The sequence below is a fragment of the Myotis nattereri genome, assembly GCF_964212035.1.
Source record: "Myotis nattereri genome assembly, chromosome: 3".
NCBI lineage: Eukaryota > Metazoa > Chordata > Mammalia > Chiroptera > Vespertilionidae > Myotis > Myotis nattereri.
Window position 1 is genome coordinate 189,829,800 of NC_138077.1, and position 17,665 is coordinate 189,847,464.

Consider the following 17,665-nt stretch of genomic DNA (forward strand, 5'->3'; position numbering starts at 1 on the left):
GAGACCCAAATAACTACTGGAGATGTCACTTTACAGAAGAAGTCACAGTGAAACTGAACCACTGCAGTCTTGATTCCTGAGTTTTCCCCCTGTGGCACCACCATTCTGACACAGAAAGTATACATGTGCTTTTCGTAGGCCTTGGTTGCAGGAGAGAGAAAAAAACAAGATATGGCTAATCCACATAGATTAGATCTGACTACACAGACAGACCATGAGATGTGACTATTACATGACTCTCCCAAAACACCAAAATACCACTCAGTCTTCTAAGTCGCTCCAGAAAAGATACGGGTCTATCTGAGGTCGCCGGAAGGTCTCAGGAAGGTAGGCTTCATAAAGTCGGTTTGCCTTTCCGTTCCCCATCTCTTGCATACACTGCAGTCAAAGAGATGTGGAAACACGGAATGTCAGATTAGGAAAGAATTTTAAAACTTCTCACCCAATGGCAGCATTTTCATTGAAGAACCAACCTAGAGGGGTAGAACCAAGATTAAAACCTGTGTATTTTGAGTTCCAATCCATGATTCTCTCTACTTTGCTCGCAACCATTTGCCCCCACAGCTGTCTTTCCTACCTCATCCCTGAGTTCCGTTTATTGAAAGATCTGTCTGACAAGATACATTTAATTTAGTAATAATTCAAAATTCCATTTTAAAGTCCAAGACACAGCTACCAAATGTCTGCTTGGCAGGCAATACTCAGTGCCTGATCTGGCAGGCAACATACAGGCAGTAACTACACTCGGAATTTATACTATTAGTTAACCCATTCAGCTTTATTACCAATAACTGTGTTTTACACTAGGCTTTTGAAATAGATTCCTTAGCACTTGTGAGGGATAAATCCCAAGATCTTTTAAAATCTTCAAATTCCCAAATACCTCTATGGCATGTAGTTTCCTTCATAAGATACAGTAAAGTGCAACTGAAAGTATAACTAAACTTTAGACTTTTAAAGAATCTATAAGCCCTTGCCGGTGTGCTCAGTGGTTATGGTGTTGGCCCGAGCACCAAAGGGTAAAAGGTTCAATTCCCATTCAAGAGCAAGTATCTAGGTTGCAGGTTCAATCCCTGACCCTAGTTGGAGGACGTGTTGGAGGCAACCAATCGATGTGTCTCTTCCACATCCACGTTTCTCTCTCTCTCCCCACTCCCTTTCTCCCTTCCACTCTCTAAAAATCAATGGAAAAAATATCCTTGGGTGAGGATTAACAAAAAACAAAACACACACACACACATACCAGTCTAAAATATTTCTAAGGCCATGTTCTGGTTAAGAATAATCTCTTATTTCTACCATCTACTTTAGCAACTGGTTTTCTTTGGATCCACTCTCCCCAAGAATTTTTTTTCTTAATTATTATAAAAAGTTTCAATGCAGGATGAGAACAGAGAACAATGAAGCCACATTGAGGTGCAGATCTTGGGCCAGCTGGACTCACTAACTCTACTGTCTCACTCTCAGCCCACCAGCCTAACAGCAAGCATTTTATCAATAAAATGTTATAAGTCTATGAGAGGGCTTTTTAAATTTGTTTTTAGAGAATATCTAAAACTACAAATGTTAGATCTGCAGATGTCAAGGGTCTTAGAAAATAATCCAAAGATCCTCCTTTACATCTTTCTCGATCCATGGGGTCCTAGACCATAAACCATTGGAGGTAAAATATAGGTGGAATAATTTGTACTTTAAATAGAAAGATTAACATTTTCACTATTAAGGTATGAGAACTGGATATAGGTGTCTGACAACTAAACTTTCCTTTATCTTTGTGCCCAGTTTGAAATTTATCCAGAACTACTTTAGCACACTCTTGGGTTGTATTAAGTACCTGAATCTGTTCTTGAGTCCACTGGTCAAGGTTAACTGATTTTACCCTGGATATGTGCACCCCCAAATTCCTGTGGATTCCAGCACATCGAATGCAGATGAACACACCAATGTTCCAGGAGGCCCATCGTGGCCCTGTGAAAGTCAGGAACAGTCAATAAAGTACAAATTAAAAGAACATTCAAGGCTCAACCTGTAATATTTAAATTATGAAACATTTCAGCTAGAACACAAGTGAGAGGATTGTTATCTCAATCACCTTTTTATTGGTTTAGTTCATTCCTCCATGAATAGGCTTTCCTTTTTTTCATTTAGCTTTAATTTTTTTAAGTGTACAAAATAGTGTTTTTTAGTATACAGGGTGAGGCAAAAGTAGGTTTATAGTTCATATGAAAAATAACACAATAATTAATAAATAATAATATAAGAATAAACCCTCTGCTTTGCATAGTCACAACTGTAAACCGACTTTTGCCCCACCCACCCTGTATTCACACAGTTGTCCAACCATCACCACTATCTAATTCCAGAACATTTTCACCACTCCCAAAAGAAACCGCAAACCCATAAGCAGGCATTCCTCGTTTCTTCCCAATTCCTCCCCAGGCCCTAGCAACCATAAATCTAATCTGTCTCTATAGACTTGCCAATTCTGGACATTTCATATAAATGGGATTATGCAATATGTGGACATTTGTGTATGGAGCAGCCTTTTACAATGTCTGGTAATATGAGTACTGAAATGTAGATGTTGAAATACTGTTACTTATATAAAAAAAAAATCCTAGGAGAACAGTGAAAAGTTATATCACATTCTATTTAGTATCTTACATGAACGGCCCTCCCTCAAGCAACTTTTCCATGGTGGTGGGGCCTGGATTCACTTTTCCTACTAGGAAAAAAGATACAGACATGCCATACTGGCCTAAGGTTCAACCTGAAATTTAAAACTTTGTTTATCCTCCCCTCCCTAGCAGGCCTATAAAATATGCATCCAGATTAGGTTAATAGGATCCTTTCTCCTTGGGCCGATGTCCCTACTTTACCCTATAGAATTACCTAGATTCAAGAATGTCAAGTAAAGATGTTTACTGAAATAAAAAAGAAATCTCAGATATGTATTTTAATTAAAAATGGTTACATAATCTCCCATCCCTTGCCAACTTTGCTCACCCTAATAATCACTCTGGAAAGTTATCAAACTCCTCTTCATAATCTTTTTTTCACTCTTCATAATCTTTGTACAGGAAAAGCAACTTATTTTTATATAACACCTGACAAATACTTACTGAAAAATCACTAATATTTCTTCTCCAACATTCTACTAGGCAGAAACTTACCACATAAAATAAGCATGATATCAAAGTTAGCAGTTGCAATAGAGATGAAAAGACACAAAATTATTTTCCTCCTGAGATAAACAGGATCCTGGGTTTTGAACAACTAAGGGCACAAGACTTCAGTTCTGCTGGACACAATTATTTGGTTGGTCTGCAGTTTTTGACAGTAGTCTCAATAAAGGAAAGCTAGAATTGTATGCCAGATATTCTCAGAAATTTGAATCCACGACTATCATAAATAAGAATGTAATTTTTAAACAAAGATATCATTCAGATACTATGGCGAATACTACAAATACAGAAGGCTCAAATCCTCCTTATAACCACCAGGTGGTGTTCTCTGCCTGAAATTTTACCCCAATATCTTCTTATTGCTATATCTCGATAGCCTCAGATTTATCTTCTAAAAAGACCTTCAGTCCCTTCAAATCCCTAGATAGATTTGCACAGTAGATCTGCCTTATAGCTAATAAACATATAAAGGATTCACACATTTCTTTCGGTGGCAGGGAGTTACATAAACACAAACAAAAAACCTAAACAGATATGAAGTTTCATAGGGGGCTGTATGTCTATTTTAGGTTATAGTTTTCATAAAAGAACTCAGATAATGGTCTAAGTTATATAGAGTTAAAAATGGGACCAAAAGTTAATATCTCATATTTCTTTACCATTTTCCCTTTGCTTTAGATTCTAGAATTCATGATAAAATAAAGTACAGTTGTTTGTGAGCAAAATCAGAAGCCAAAAACATTAATTACAAGTTGCTGTGGAGCATAAGGAATAAAGTCAATAATCCTATATAATAAAAGCCTAATATGATAAGTGTCCAGTCATCCGTTCAATCAATCAATGTGTAATATGCTAATGATATGCTAAGGCCGCTCAACCACTCACTATGATATTCACTGACCACCAGGGTGCAGACAGTCAACTGGTTGACCAGTCACTATGACGTGCACTGACAACCAGGGAGGACAGATGCTCCAACCGGTAGGCTAACTTGCTGCTGGGGTCCAGCCGATCTCGGGACTGAGCGAGATGAGCTGGACACACCCTGGAGCCCTCCTGCGGTCCCTTCCCTGGCTGGCCAACCTCCTGCATCCCTCCCCTACCCTGATCATGCACCGGTGGGGTCCCTCGGCCTGGCCTGCGCCCTCTTGCAATCCAGGACACCTCGGGGGATGTTGGAGAGCCGGTTTCTGCCTGATCCCGCAGGTCAGGCCGAGGGACTCCACTGGTGCATGAATTTGTGCACTGGGCCTCTAGTAATCTAATAACTATGTACGATATCAGAGGTACTAGACCTATCAAAGTGATCACTTCATATGTTATATAAATGTCTAACCACTATGCTGTACACCTGAAACTAATATAATATTGAATATCAACTGTAATTTCTAAAAAGTTTTGCCTTAGCTGGTTTTGCTCAGTGGATAGAGCACCAGCCTGCGGAATGAAGGTTCCTGGATTCGATTCCGGTCAAGGGCACATGCCCAAGGTTGCAGGCTCAATCCCCAGTGGGGGGGACGGGGTGCAGGAGGCAGCCGATCAATGATTCTCTCTCATCACTGATGTTTCTCTCTCTCTCTCTCTCTCTCTCACCCTCTCCCTTCCTCTCTGAAATCAATAAAAATACATATTTTAAAATGTTTTAAGACTTAAATTAAAAAGTTAGATGTGGAATGTTATGGTTTGCTTCCTGGCCATAAGTCAGAAAGTGCTTCTCAGTCATGTAAGCCACCATCACACTGTGGAAGTTCTCCAGATCCTATTGCAGAGTATTTAAAGACTCTGCCTCTGAGGAGTGTAAGACTGATATGCTGGAACTACTAATAAGGCCTCAGTACAGAAATACAGGGAATAACATGTTCATGAAAAGCCAGGAGAGCCTCCTCTGGCCCCTCCCATACCACATCCCTCCTACAACCTTTTCCCAGTGAAATAATGACAGTTCTACCCCAGACACTCAGCCTCCTTTAGTTTTAAGCCACTAGATTTATTAGTCAATAGCTGTATTCTCCATAACAGATTCTGAAATTGGGTAAGAAAAATAAGATACAAAAATTACTTATATGGCTGAAAATAGTGTCATTATTAAAAGTATAATCTTTGCAGCAACATAAAATTTAGTTTGTATGTCAGCTCCATCAATAATTAGCTATATGACCTTCAGAGATATTTAAATTTCCTAAGTCTTGGTTTAATCATGTTCAAAATATGTACAATACCACCTACCTCACTGTGCTTAGAATGTAGAGGGATAGTGGCAAAAGAGAGTTCCGTAAGTACATGGTATAGAATGAGACTTCCACAACCCATTTCCAACTCATCTTCTTCACTGACAAGGACTGGTTAACTCATTCAGATGTATATACCAACAATCTACGCAACAGTGGAGAATGCTTTTTAGACATGAGTTCCAGACTGAAAATGTCAGAATCAAAGTTGACTGACTGGATAGAAAAAAGAAGGAATTTACTCTAGATCCAATGTCAAAGTCTTCTAGAAAACATGACATTTAAGCATCTTCCTTTATCTCCCTCAAAATATTCCTTGAAAATGCACTATCTAAACCCCCACCCACTTCCCTTCTCCACTACACACTCCCACCCTGCCCTGTGCGCACACATGCTTCCACTGCACATACCAAGGAAGGCCCAAAGCTGCTGGCCTGCCATGCCTGGGCTCCACAGCATCTGGTATTGCTGCTACAAAGCCAGATTACTTAAGTCTGGTATACTTGCAAAGATAAACCAATTGCTCAATACACATCAGTCAATAAGTAAAAGATGCCATTTTGAAATTGAAAATGGAAAGGGACTCTGAGAGGCAATATTCTGAACAATTTTAAAAGCAAAGAGGATGGACAAGTGATATAAATTGGTAGCGATGAGCACAACACAAGAACAAGGTCATAGCTAAGTGAGCATATTCAACAGGAGCCTAGGAGCAGGCTCAGGAAGCATGAGGCAATATTAAAATTAACATATAATCACTGTGCAATAAGGAATCAGTGAAAATAAAGTATATGGATGAGGTTGATGAGTCAAGAAATCGACTGTAGTAAATATCAGCCGAAAACCAGGGAAATCTGGGATGACACTGATAAATACACTAGGCTTTCATTTTGATGTCTCTCTCGGGCTATGACTCCATTTATAAAATGGAAAGTATATAAGTAATAGCCAATTTATATTCAAATGCTGAGCAGCTTCTAGTGTTCAGTAACTACTGGTGCCCTGCTGCAAACATCCCCCCCACCCCCTGCCCTTGCTGCTAAGACTTCCCCCCAAGGACCAGCGCTGCTAGGCTTAGACCGATTCTGGGCTTGAGGAGTCAGCAGAAATGAGAACTAGAGTTATAGGCAGCTTGAAGAGACTAATTACAGATCAATGCCTCTAACCTATGGAGTTCCAAACAAATAAATGTTGAGGGGGGGATGATAAATTTTTAAAATCAATGTAAAATAAAATCAAATCTAGTCAATGTCTATGCAGAGACTTGCTGGCATCATGGAGCTGTTGAAAAGCTCTTCAACAGAAGAAGAGTCAAGGATGGGAGAGAAAATATCTTCCATCTTACATGCAAGCCCTGTTGAACCTACCTTGGAAATTTTCCCTGAATCTATCCCTCTTTACCTAGACCTTCTCAACTCTCATATCTAAGCATTCATTCTGTTAACATTACTTATTGAGTATCTACTACATGCCAAGCACTCTGCCTGCTAGTTATTATGGATAAAAAGGCAGAGATAATACAGATGAGATTCCTGATTCAAAGAATTCATGGACTAACAACTAATTGGTCTCTAGACTCTCACCAGAATCTTTCTAAAACACAAATCTGTACAGATCAGGCCTCCAATTATAAGCCTTTTGTGTAGTCTCATGTATACTAGTAAAGGTGAAAATGCAAATGGGTGCACATTTTCTAGGCATATAACAAACTGAGCTCTCTCCCTTGCCACAAAACCTGCTCTTCCTCCATTTTTCCCCATTTTAGTCAGTTATACCTCCAATCACTCAGATGCATCAGTCAGAAATTTACACATCATCTTTGATACCTCTCTCCTTCAGCCTTCATATCTATACCATCACCAAGGCCAAAATATCTCTCAAATCAGTATCTCTTCTCTCTACATGCAACACTGTCACTAATCCAAAGTCACCAGATCCCTTGGACTAGTGCAACAACCTCCTAATGTCTCTCTACTTTTACCTTTATATTTCCTTCTCTTCCAACCCTGAACCAAAACCATTCTCCACCAAACAGCTTGAGCCCTACAAGAAGCAAATGTAGCCGAAACCGGTTTGGCTCAGCGGATAGAGCGTCGGCCTGCGGACTGAAAGGTCCCAGGTTCGATTCCGGTCAAGGGCATGTACCTGGGTGGCGGGCACATCCCCGGTGGGGGATGTGCAGGAGGCGGCTGGTCGATGTTTCTCTCTCATCGATGTTTCTGACTCTCTGTCTCTCTCCCTTCCTCTCTGTGAAAAATCAATAAAATAAAAAAAAAAAAAAAAAAGAAGCAAATGTAACCTTGCCACTCAGTTACTTAAAACCCTTCTATAGAAGGCCTCCTTCTGCACTGTTGGATTAAAGAATAAAATATTTAACATGGTCTCCAAGGTCTTATATGATCTGGCTCATGCCTACTTCCTCAGCCTCTCGACTCTGACAACACCAGCTTTCTTTCATTTCCTCAAAGCACCAACATGTTCTTTACTTAGGGCTTCTGGCCTTTTTACACGCTGTTCCCACTGCCGAAAAAGTTCTTTTCCCAACCACCACCCACCACTGGTAGCCTGGTCAACTCCTACATTATCACAAAGGTCTCAGCTGAAAAGTTTCTTTCCTTGGCCCCTGAATGTAGACCGGTTATAACTTCACTTCCATCTTTTCTTCAGATTTATACATTCCATTATGGAAAATTTCAAATGCATAATTAACCATCAGCTTCGACAATGATCAATCTCAGGCCAATCTTGTTTCAGCTATACTTCTACCCACTTTACCTCACTCCCAACACCTTGTAATATTTTGAGGCAATTCCCAACTATTGTACCATTTCATCTGTATATACTTTGGTATATATCGCTAAAAGGTAAGGACTCCTTAAAGATAAACTTCTATTTACCTTTCACTTTCCCCAAGTGATACCACACTTTAGCATATATTTATTTGACTGTTTAATATGTCTTTTCCACTACATTGTAAGGGCCGCAAGAGCAGACAGCAGATTTGTGACATTCACTGTCATATTTCCAGGGTATGGCACAGTTCCTTGCATACAGCAGTAAGGCAACATTTTTACAAAAATTAATTAAAAATACGTAAATCCTTAGACTCCTCCCTCCCACCACTTACAAGAATTCATCAGGGAAACAACAGGGCAAGTGCATAAAGAAATATAGTTAAGAATGTTCTAATACAAATTAGAAACATCAGCCGAAACCGGTTTGGCTCAGTGGATAGAGCCGTCGGCCTGCGGACTGAAAGGTCCCGGGTTCGATTCCGGTCAAGGGCATGTACCTGGGTTGCAGGCACATCCCCAGTAGGGGGTGTGCAGGAGGCAGCTGATCGATGTTTCTCTCTCATCGATGTTTCTAACTCTCTATCCCTCTCCCTTCCTCTCTGTAAAAAATCAATAAAAAAAAAATAAAAAAAAGAAACATCAACAGATTACATGAAAGAATTATGGTATCACCATACAATAGAGAAAAAAATTTTCTAGCTCTCTATTTAATATAAAGATATTTCCCAGAACCAAGATGGCGGCATAGGTTAATGCCGGAGTTTGCTGCTTTGAACAACTACTTCAAAAGTGAAACCAAAAAAAACGGAAGGGACATCACCCAGAACCACAGGAACGCTGGCTGAGTGGAAGTCCTACAACTAGGAGGAAAGAGAAACGCATACGGACACTCAGAGGAGGCGCAGTGCTGAAGTCAAATTCTGAGGTGCGGAGTGCGCGGAGCGGGCTGGCAGCTGAGGGCACGGTTGGCGTTTTCAATCGGGAGGGAGTCGCAGACTCTGAGCTCCAGATCCGGGCGAGTCTTTAGGGACCCAGACTCAAACGGGAGAAGCGGGACTGTCTGGCTTCGGTCAGACAGAGTGCAGCTTTCTCTCCGAGGTTTGCAGCCATTGCTGGGACTCAGAGAGGCAGAGCCCCTGGGGACAGGACTGAGAGCCGCCATAACTGCTCTCTCCGGCCCACCCTGTTGATCCTGTGCGACCCGCCCCGCCCAAGTCCTGCACACAGGCATTTGCCGGATAGCCTCAGGCAAAGGCTAGATTAGCACCTCCCTAGAGGACAGAAGTTCTCTCACTGCTGACACAGCTGATTCTCATAGCCACTTGGCCTGGAGGTCAAACCCTCCCTGGAATTAGCTACAACAATCAAGATTTAACTATAAGACTGCGAACAAAGACCACTAGGGGGTGCACCAAGAAAGCATAACAAAATGCGGAGACAAAGAAACAGGACAAAATTGTCAATGGAAGATATAGAGTTCAGAACCACACTTTTAAGGTCTCTCAAGAACTGTTTAGAAGCCGCCGATAAACTTAATGAGATCTACAAGAAAACTAATGAGACCCTCGATGTTATATTGGGGAACCAACTAGAAATTAAGCATACACAGACTGAAATAACGAATAATATACAGACTCCTGACAGCAGACCAGAGGAGCGCAAGAATCAAGTCAATGATTTGAAAGTCGAGGAAGCAAAAAACACCCAACCGGAAAAGCAAAATGAAAAAAGAATCCAAAAATGCGAGGATAGTGTAAGGAGCCTCTGGGACAGCTTCAAGCGTACCAACATCAGAATTATAGGGGTGCCAGAAGATGAGAGAGAGCAAGATATTGAAAACCTATTTGAAGAAATAATGACAGAAAACTTCCCCCACCTGGTGAAAGAAATGGACTTACAGGTCCAAGAAGCGCGGAGAACCCCAAACAAAAGGAATCCAAAGAGGACCACACCAAGACACATCATAATTAAAATGCCAAGAGCAAAAGATAAAGAGAGAATCTTAAAAACAGCAAGAGAAAGAAACTCAGTTACCTACAAGGGAATACCCATACGACTGTCAGCTGATTTCTCAACAGAGACTTGGCAGGCCAGAAGGGAGTGGCAAGAAATATTCAAAGTGATGAATACCAAGAACCTACAACCAAGATTACTTTATCCAGCAAAGCTATCATTCAGAATTGAAGGTCAGATAAAGAGCTTCACAGATAAGAAAAAGCTAAAGGAGTTCATCACCACCAAACCAGGATTATATGAAATGCTGAAAGGTATCCTTTAAGAACAGAAAGAGGAAGAAAAAGGTAAAGATACAAATTATGAGCAACAAATATGCATCTATCAACAAGTGAATCTAAGAATCAAGTGAATAAATAATCTGATGAACAGAATAAATAGGTGATTATAATAGAATCAGGGACACAGAAAGGGAATGGACTGACTATTCTTGGCGGGGAAAGGGGTGTGGGAGATGCGGGAAGAGACTGGACAAAAATCGTGCACCTATGGATGAGGACAGTGGGTGGGGAGTGAGGGCGGAGGGTGGGGCGGGAACTGGGAGGAGGGGAGTTATGGGGGGGGGAATAAAAGAGGACCAAATGTAATAATCTGAACAATAAAGATTTAATTAAAAAAAAAAGATATTTCCATGTCATATTAATTTTAAAATGCAGTTTAAAACCAGTATGCACAGAACAATGCCATTTTTGTTTAAGAATGTGAATAAGTGTATATGTATGCACAGAAAAAATGTCTAGAGGATATATGTAAAATATTAAAAGCTGTTATTTCTGGTAGTAGGGTTATGAAATATCTATTTTTTTTCTCTATATGTTTATATATTCTCTGACTTGTTTGCAATGAGTTTGTATTACTTTTGTAATGAGAAAAATAACAGTACAGGTCATTTAAGAAAAAACACCACCACTGTCCATGGCTCCTCACTGGCTGCAGGATAAGTTGAAACTCCTTAACATGACATAGAGAGCCATTTAAGAGCCTGTGTTTTGTGAGTGCTGAGCAAGTCATCATTCTGAGCATGCCGTCACTCTTTGCCTAAACCATCCTTCCTACCTGGAATGGCTTTCTCCCCAGTTCCCTGCTTGACAAACTTCAAAATGTAGTCCACTGTCACCACTTCTGTGAGGCCCTCCAACGGAATTAATCTTGACCTTCTCTTTGGCTAATAGTTCACTGTATGCTTTGTTCTTCTAATACTATCTTATTATAATTAGTTGCTTATAGGTCTCTCTTGCCCCAAATAGACTGTGAGCGCTAGAAGGCAAGGCCCATGCCCCTTCATCATTTATCTCAAACACTTAGCACAATGCTTACAAACAGTACATACAAAATTAGTATTTGTTAAATGAATTCATCAATAAGAAAGATAAAAGTGTACAGAACCAAGATGGTGGCATAGGTAAACACCAGAGACTGCTGCCTCGCACAACCACTTCAAAAATACAACTAAAAGCCGAGACCGGTTTGGCTCAGTGGATAGAGCGTCGGCCTGTGGACTGAGGGGTCCCGGGTTCGATTCCGGTCAAGGGCATGTACCTGGGTTGCGGGCATATCCCCAGTGGGGGATGTGCAGGAGGCAGCTGGTCGATGTTTCTCTCTCATCGATGTTTCTAGCTCTCTATCTCTCTCCCTTCCTCTCTGTAAAAAATCAATAAAATATATTTAAAAAAAAATACAACTAAAAGACGGAACGGACATCATCCAGAACCACCGGAAGGCTGGCTGAGTGGAAATTCTACAACTAGAAGGAAAGAAAAGCATACCGAGACTCAGAGGAGGTGCGGTGCGTAAGTAAAATACAGAGGTACAGAGGCGCGTGCGGAGAGTGTTGGCGGCTGAGGACACGGTTGTCTTTTTCAATTAGGAGGGAGTCTCAAGCTCTGAGCTCAAGTTCCGGGTGAGTCTGTGGGGGCCCTGACTCATATGGGAGAAACTGGACTGTCTGGCATTGGTTGGAACTCGAGGGCAGCTTTCTCTCGGGGGTGCTTGCAGCGATTGCTGGGACACTGAGAAGCAGGGCCTCTGAGGGCAGGACTGAGAGCAGCCATAACTGCTCTCTCTGCCCTGTTGATCCCCTGGGACCCTGCCCTGCCCAAGCCACGGAGGCTTTTGCATATGAAAGGCCTGGCCCTTTGCAATCTGATAATTACCTAACAAACTGCAGCTGGCCCAAGGCCCCAGGGCAACTTGCAGTGCATCACAGCTGGCTCCTGTGACAGGATCGCAAGAATCAAGTCAACGATTTGAAATACGAAGAAGCAAAAAACACCCAACCGGAAAAGCAAAATGAAAAAAGAATCCAAAAATATGAAGATAGTGTAAGGAGCCTCTGGGACAGCTTCAAGCGTACCAACATCCGAATTTTAGGGGTGCCAGAGGAAGAGAGAGAGCACGATATTGAAAACCTATTTGAAGAAATAATGACAGAAAACTTCCCCCACCTGGTGAAATAAATAGACTTATAAGTCCAGGAAGTGCAGAGAACCCCAAACAAAAGGAATCCAAAGAGGACCACACGAAGACACATCATAATTAAAATGCCAAGGACAAAAGACAAAGAGAGAATCTTAAAAGCAGCAAGAGAAAAACAGTCAGTTACCTACAAGGGAGTACCCATATGACTGTCAGCTGATTTCTCAACAGAAACTTTGCAGGCCAGAGGGAGTGGCAAGAAATATTCAAAGTGATGAATGCCAAGAACCTACAACCAAGATTACTTTATCCAGCAAAGCTATCATTCAGAATTGAAGGTCAGATAAAGAGCTTCACAGATAAGAAAAAGCTAAAGGAGTTCATCACCACCAAACCAGGATTATATGAAATGCTGAAAGGTATCCTTTAAGAAGAGGAGGAAGAAGAAAAAGGTAAAGATACAAACTATGAACAACAAATACACATCTATCAACAAGTGAATCTAAAAATCAAGTGAATAAATAATCTGATGAACAGAATAAATAGGTGATTATAATAGAATCAGGGGCATAGAAAGGTAGTGGACTGACTATTCTTGGGGGGAAAAGGGGTGTGGGAGATGCGGGAAGAGACTGAACAAAAATCGTGCACCTATGGATAAGGACAGTGGGGGTCGGGGGTGAGGGCGGAGGGTGGGGCGGGAAACGGGTGGAGGGGAGCTATGGGGGGAAAAAGAGGAACAACTGTAATAATCTGAATAATAAAGATTTAATTTTAAAAAAAAGTGTACAACTGTTTCCTGTTTTGGAAAATGAAGGGAGAAGTCTTCAAACACCTTAAAAGTGAAGCTATCACAGAGAAAAGGAATTAGTTTGCTCTGGTGAGGCTCCAAAGGCAGAACTAGCATCAATGAGTGGAAATTGATTTCAGCACACTCTGGGGAAGAGTTTTCCAACAATTAAGGTTGTGTGAAAACAAATGTAGCATATCCAGAACTAGTAAAAGCCCAGTAAGTATAGCTGTTCAAGCAGAGGCTGGATGATGCACTCTCAAGGACGGTAGAGAAATGATCTCCGCACAGTGGGTGGGGGCACGGTGAGCCCGAGGGTCCCTTCTACTACTGCAGTTCTACCACCTAACTGAATGGTTCTCAAAATGCAACACGAGATAATCAACTCATGAAGATGTTAGGTCTTGATGAATCTAAAAAACTGAATCAAATTCAGTTCATGGAGCCTGAGACTAGTATAAACATGATTACAAACAACAACAACAACCTGAAAACTGGCTTAAATGTAATAGACACATAAGGAAGAACCTATTGGGGTGGTGAACACATCCTACATAATAAAAGCCTAATATGATAAGTGTCTGGTCGTCCATTCAACCAATCAAAGCGTAATATGCTAATGATATGCTAAGGCCGCTCAACCGCTCGCTATGACATATGACCACCAGGGGGAAGATGTTCTGAGTGGTAGGTTAGTTTGCTGCTGGGGTCCAGCCAATCAGGACTGAGAGAGACGGGCCGGACACACCCTGGAGCCCTCCCACATTCCCTCCCCAGTTGGCCAACCTCTCACGTCCTGCCCCATCCCTGATTGTGCACCAGTGGGGTCCCTTGGCCTGGCCTGCGCCTTCTTGCAATCTGGGACCCCTCAGGGGATGTCGGAGAGCCAGTTTCAGCCCAATCCTGCAGGCCAGGCCGAGGGACCCCATTGATGCATGAATTCGTGCACCAGGCCTCTAGTAATACAATATACAGATAATATATTATAGAATTGTATACCTGAAACCTATATAATCTTATTAACCAATGTCACCTCAATAAATTCAATAAAATGAAAAGAAGGGAGGCCAAAATTTCAGTAATCCCAAAGACTCCATTAAATTTGTACTATACTTAGGGTGCTGATGAACAAGTAACAACTTGGACATGACCTGTGGTCATTGAAGGAGCAGCTACTAAAGAATGGTGGTGTTAGGGTGCATCCTGATAACTTTTCATTTGAAGTTCAGGAAGGAAGTCTTAATAATATATTTTTCAAGGTGTACCAAATACAAACATGCTACAGGTCACATTTTAAAATAAAACAAAGAACCTGTGGTTTCTTATACATTCTTGCTAATTTATCATGTTGTTTCTACTGAACTCTGACTATGTAACATCAATCTGAAATAACATTAAAGAGGAAGTGGATGATTTTTCAAAGTATTAAGCTGTAAGACAGAGGGGCACATAATAAGTAGCTCTACATTGAACAGCTAAACAATGCCCAGGTGGCATGGCTTAGTGGTTGAACATCGACCTATGAACCAGGAGGTCACGGTTCAATTCCCTGTCAGTGCAGATGCCCAGGGTTGAGGGCTTGATCCCCAGTGTGGGGATTGCAGGAGGCAACCAATCAATGATTCTCTCTCATCATTGATGTTTTTATCTCTCTCTCTCTCTGAAATCAATAACAATATATTTAAAATAAATATCTATATATATAAAAGTCTAAGTGACCATTTGACCGATAGCTATGATGTGCACTGACCACCAGGGAGCACACACTCAATGCACAGGCATGGAAACATGGAACAGACTGATGAATCTCAGAGGGAAGAGATTACCAAAAATCTCATATGCATACTAGAGGCCCAGTGCATGGATTTGTGCACCGGTGGGATCCCTCAGCCTGGCCTGCAGACATAGGGCCAAAATCGGCTCTCCAAGATCTCCCAAGGGGTCCTGGATTGTGAGAGGGTGCAGGCCAGGCCAAGGGACCCCACCAGTGCACGAACCCATGTACCAGGCCTCTAGTATAAAATAAAAATAAAAAAATAAACAGCTAAGCCAATTGTCTTTTGCTGCTTCTAAGGACAGGTTAACTTGTGGCTGGCATAACTACATAGAAAGAAATAATTCAGACTTTTCTTTCTTCACAAAAGGATGTAGGAAAAGCTATATGAGATGCTGATTATCAAACTTAGAGCTGGCTGAATTGCAGATCATTCCAAGGTCAGTACTGTATATCTTTAGTTCTGAAGTAAAGATTTTACATTAGTCAAGAGGAGTCTTAAAGCAACATAAGGGAAACATTGATGGCTGGTAAAGGGAAAGGAAATATTTAAACTTACAAAGAAAATAAAGGAGCAGTTTTATGTGCTGAGAACAAATGACAAAAAACAGAATCTGGGTTATCTTTTCTCCTATTTTTACTCATGATTCACATTTTTTTCAAGCTGCTCCATGTGTGTACCATAGTTGGCTCACGATAAGGGAGATAATTATGCACTCCACCTGGATTACATGGCGATTATACTATTCTGACCTGGATTTTTTCCCCATCACATCAACAGTTAAGAATTCATATGCAGACACAGGGCCTTGTGCCCTGCAAAAGGCGCCTGGTCCCAAACTGCTCTTAAGGACACATTCTGCATGTTGCTAACTCTCGCTCCGTAGAGCCAACTAGGTCATCCTTAAAAAACAAACAAATAAATACATAAATAAGGAAGAACCTAAATCAATAAACTCTGATTTGAAAACACAATTTAATTCACTTTGATTTGGCCCGTTATTAACTCTAACACAAAAATTGGGAGTCAAAGTGAAGAAGAAGCAGTATTTGTTTTAAGAACAATTCTAATGCCAGTTTCCTCAGTTCTACTCATTACATCCCTCCACCCCAATTCACTACAGATACACAGAAACACCACTGCCATCTTGGAGCATTTAAGTGGGGCCTGAGAGGTATGTCTACACAAAGGAGAACTCACCTCGTCCTCTATTCCAAAACAACAATAAACAGTAACCTTGAACTCTGTAAGTACAAACATTTTAAGGAACCATGAGACCAAAATAAGGACTTACTCAATCAACCTTTGTTCCCATCCGGTCCCTCTCGCAAGAATGTTGTTTCCTTTTGTCAAAAAGAGACACTGTCACAAATACTGACTGAACTACATCAAGAACATATAGTGAAACTTTGCCGATAACTAATCAAGGAGGGAATTTACTGCTTAGAAAAAAAAAACTGAAAAAAAACTTCCCCAAATATATGAAAACACCAAAAGAAATGCAACTCCTGTGGAAAGATGGCCAAAAATCTAGAGAAAGAATTAGAAAGAAACACTTCTTTCTATTAAAGATGGATTATGTCCCATGAGAAAAAAAAACTCAACAAAGTTGATTGGCATCCTAGCCACTGAGGAAAAGCTCAACGAGCTAAGGGGGGAAAAAGGTCACAGCAGACAAAAATTGGCTAAAACAGAGCTTAAATCCCAAGCTTCTCCACAGTGGGCCTCAGGGTCACATTCAGGTCAGCTTCCACAGCAGCAGCCCCCTGAATATCCACAACCCCAGGAAAACATTTACCTATGTTTTCTCTCTTTAAAAAGTAATTCTGATTTATCTGTTTTTCTTTAATGGCTATTTAACTGATGCTACATTTGCTCTTATAATTCCTAAGATAGTGTTTCATATAATGCTTAAGAGCATATTATTTCTACTTCACTAGACTCTAGAAGCGGACACTATAACTATTGTATTTTGACTGAAATAAAAGATCCCCTATTACTTAAACCATTCATTGAAGTTTGACATGAAACAATATAGGACATGCAGCAAGGTGTTATTGTAAATCTACCAAAGTAACTTAATATTTATCTCAATAAGGTTTGATTGGTTTTAAAAACAATGCAAAAAAAACCAACCCTAAACAATAATACCCCTAGCTAAACTTAGCAATATTATTATTAGTTTAACCCCAAATTCATAGATTAGTTTAGGGGAATTGGCATCTTGTAATTATTTGGGGTTTTTGTTGTTGTTGTTAAATAAATATTCTCACGAGAGACTAGTGTAAAAATGTGATACATACTGCTGGATCTCCAAGTGGGAGCCTCATTCTTTCTGGAGAATCTTGAGTTTCACCTGCAGGACAATGTCTCTATGCCAGTATCCTCAGTAAAGGGCCGGGGTGCCTATCTACTGAGAAATGAGCCCTAAGTGAGCAGCAGCACAAGAACGCTAGTTCGGCTC

General features: G+C 40.9%; 1 protein-coding gene across 4 annotated transcripts in view; it reads right to left on the bottom strand.

Moving 5' to 3' along the window:
* Window positions 1-17,665, bottom strand: part of SMAP2 (small ArfGAP2) — a 48,138-nt gene that overhangs the window by 12,623 nt on the left and 17,850 nt on the right. For 3 of the 4 annotated variants that reach the window (XM_081085866.1, XM_081085865.1, XM_081085867.1), the window contains 2 exons: window positions 1,835-1,968; window positions 293-378 (listed from right to left, as the gene is read on the bottom strand). In XM_081085866.1, coding sequence (XP_080941992.1) covers window positions 293-378; window positions 1,835-1,968 — 220 coding nt within the window. The remainder of the gene's footprint in view (window positions 1-292; window positions 379-1,834; window positions 1,969-17,665) is intronic. The other variant, XM_081085868.1, reaches the window with a different exon arrangement.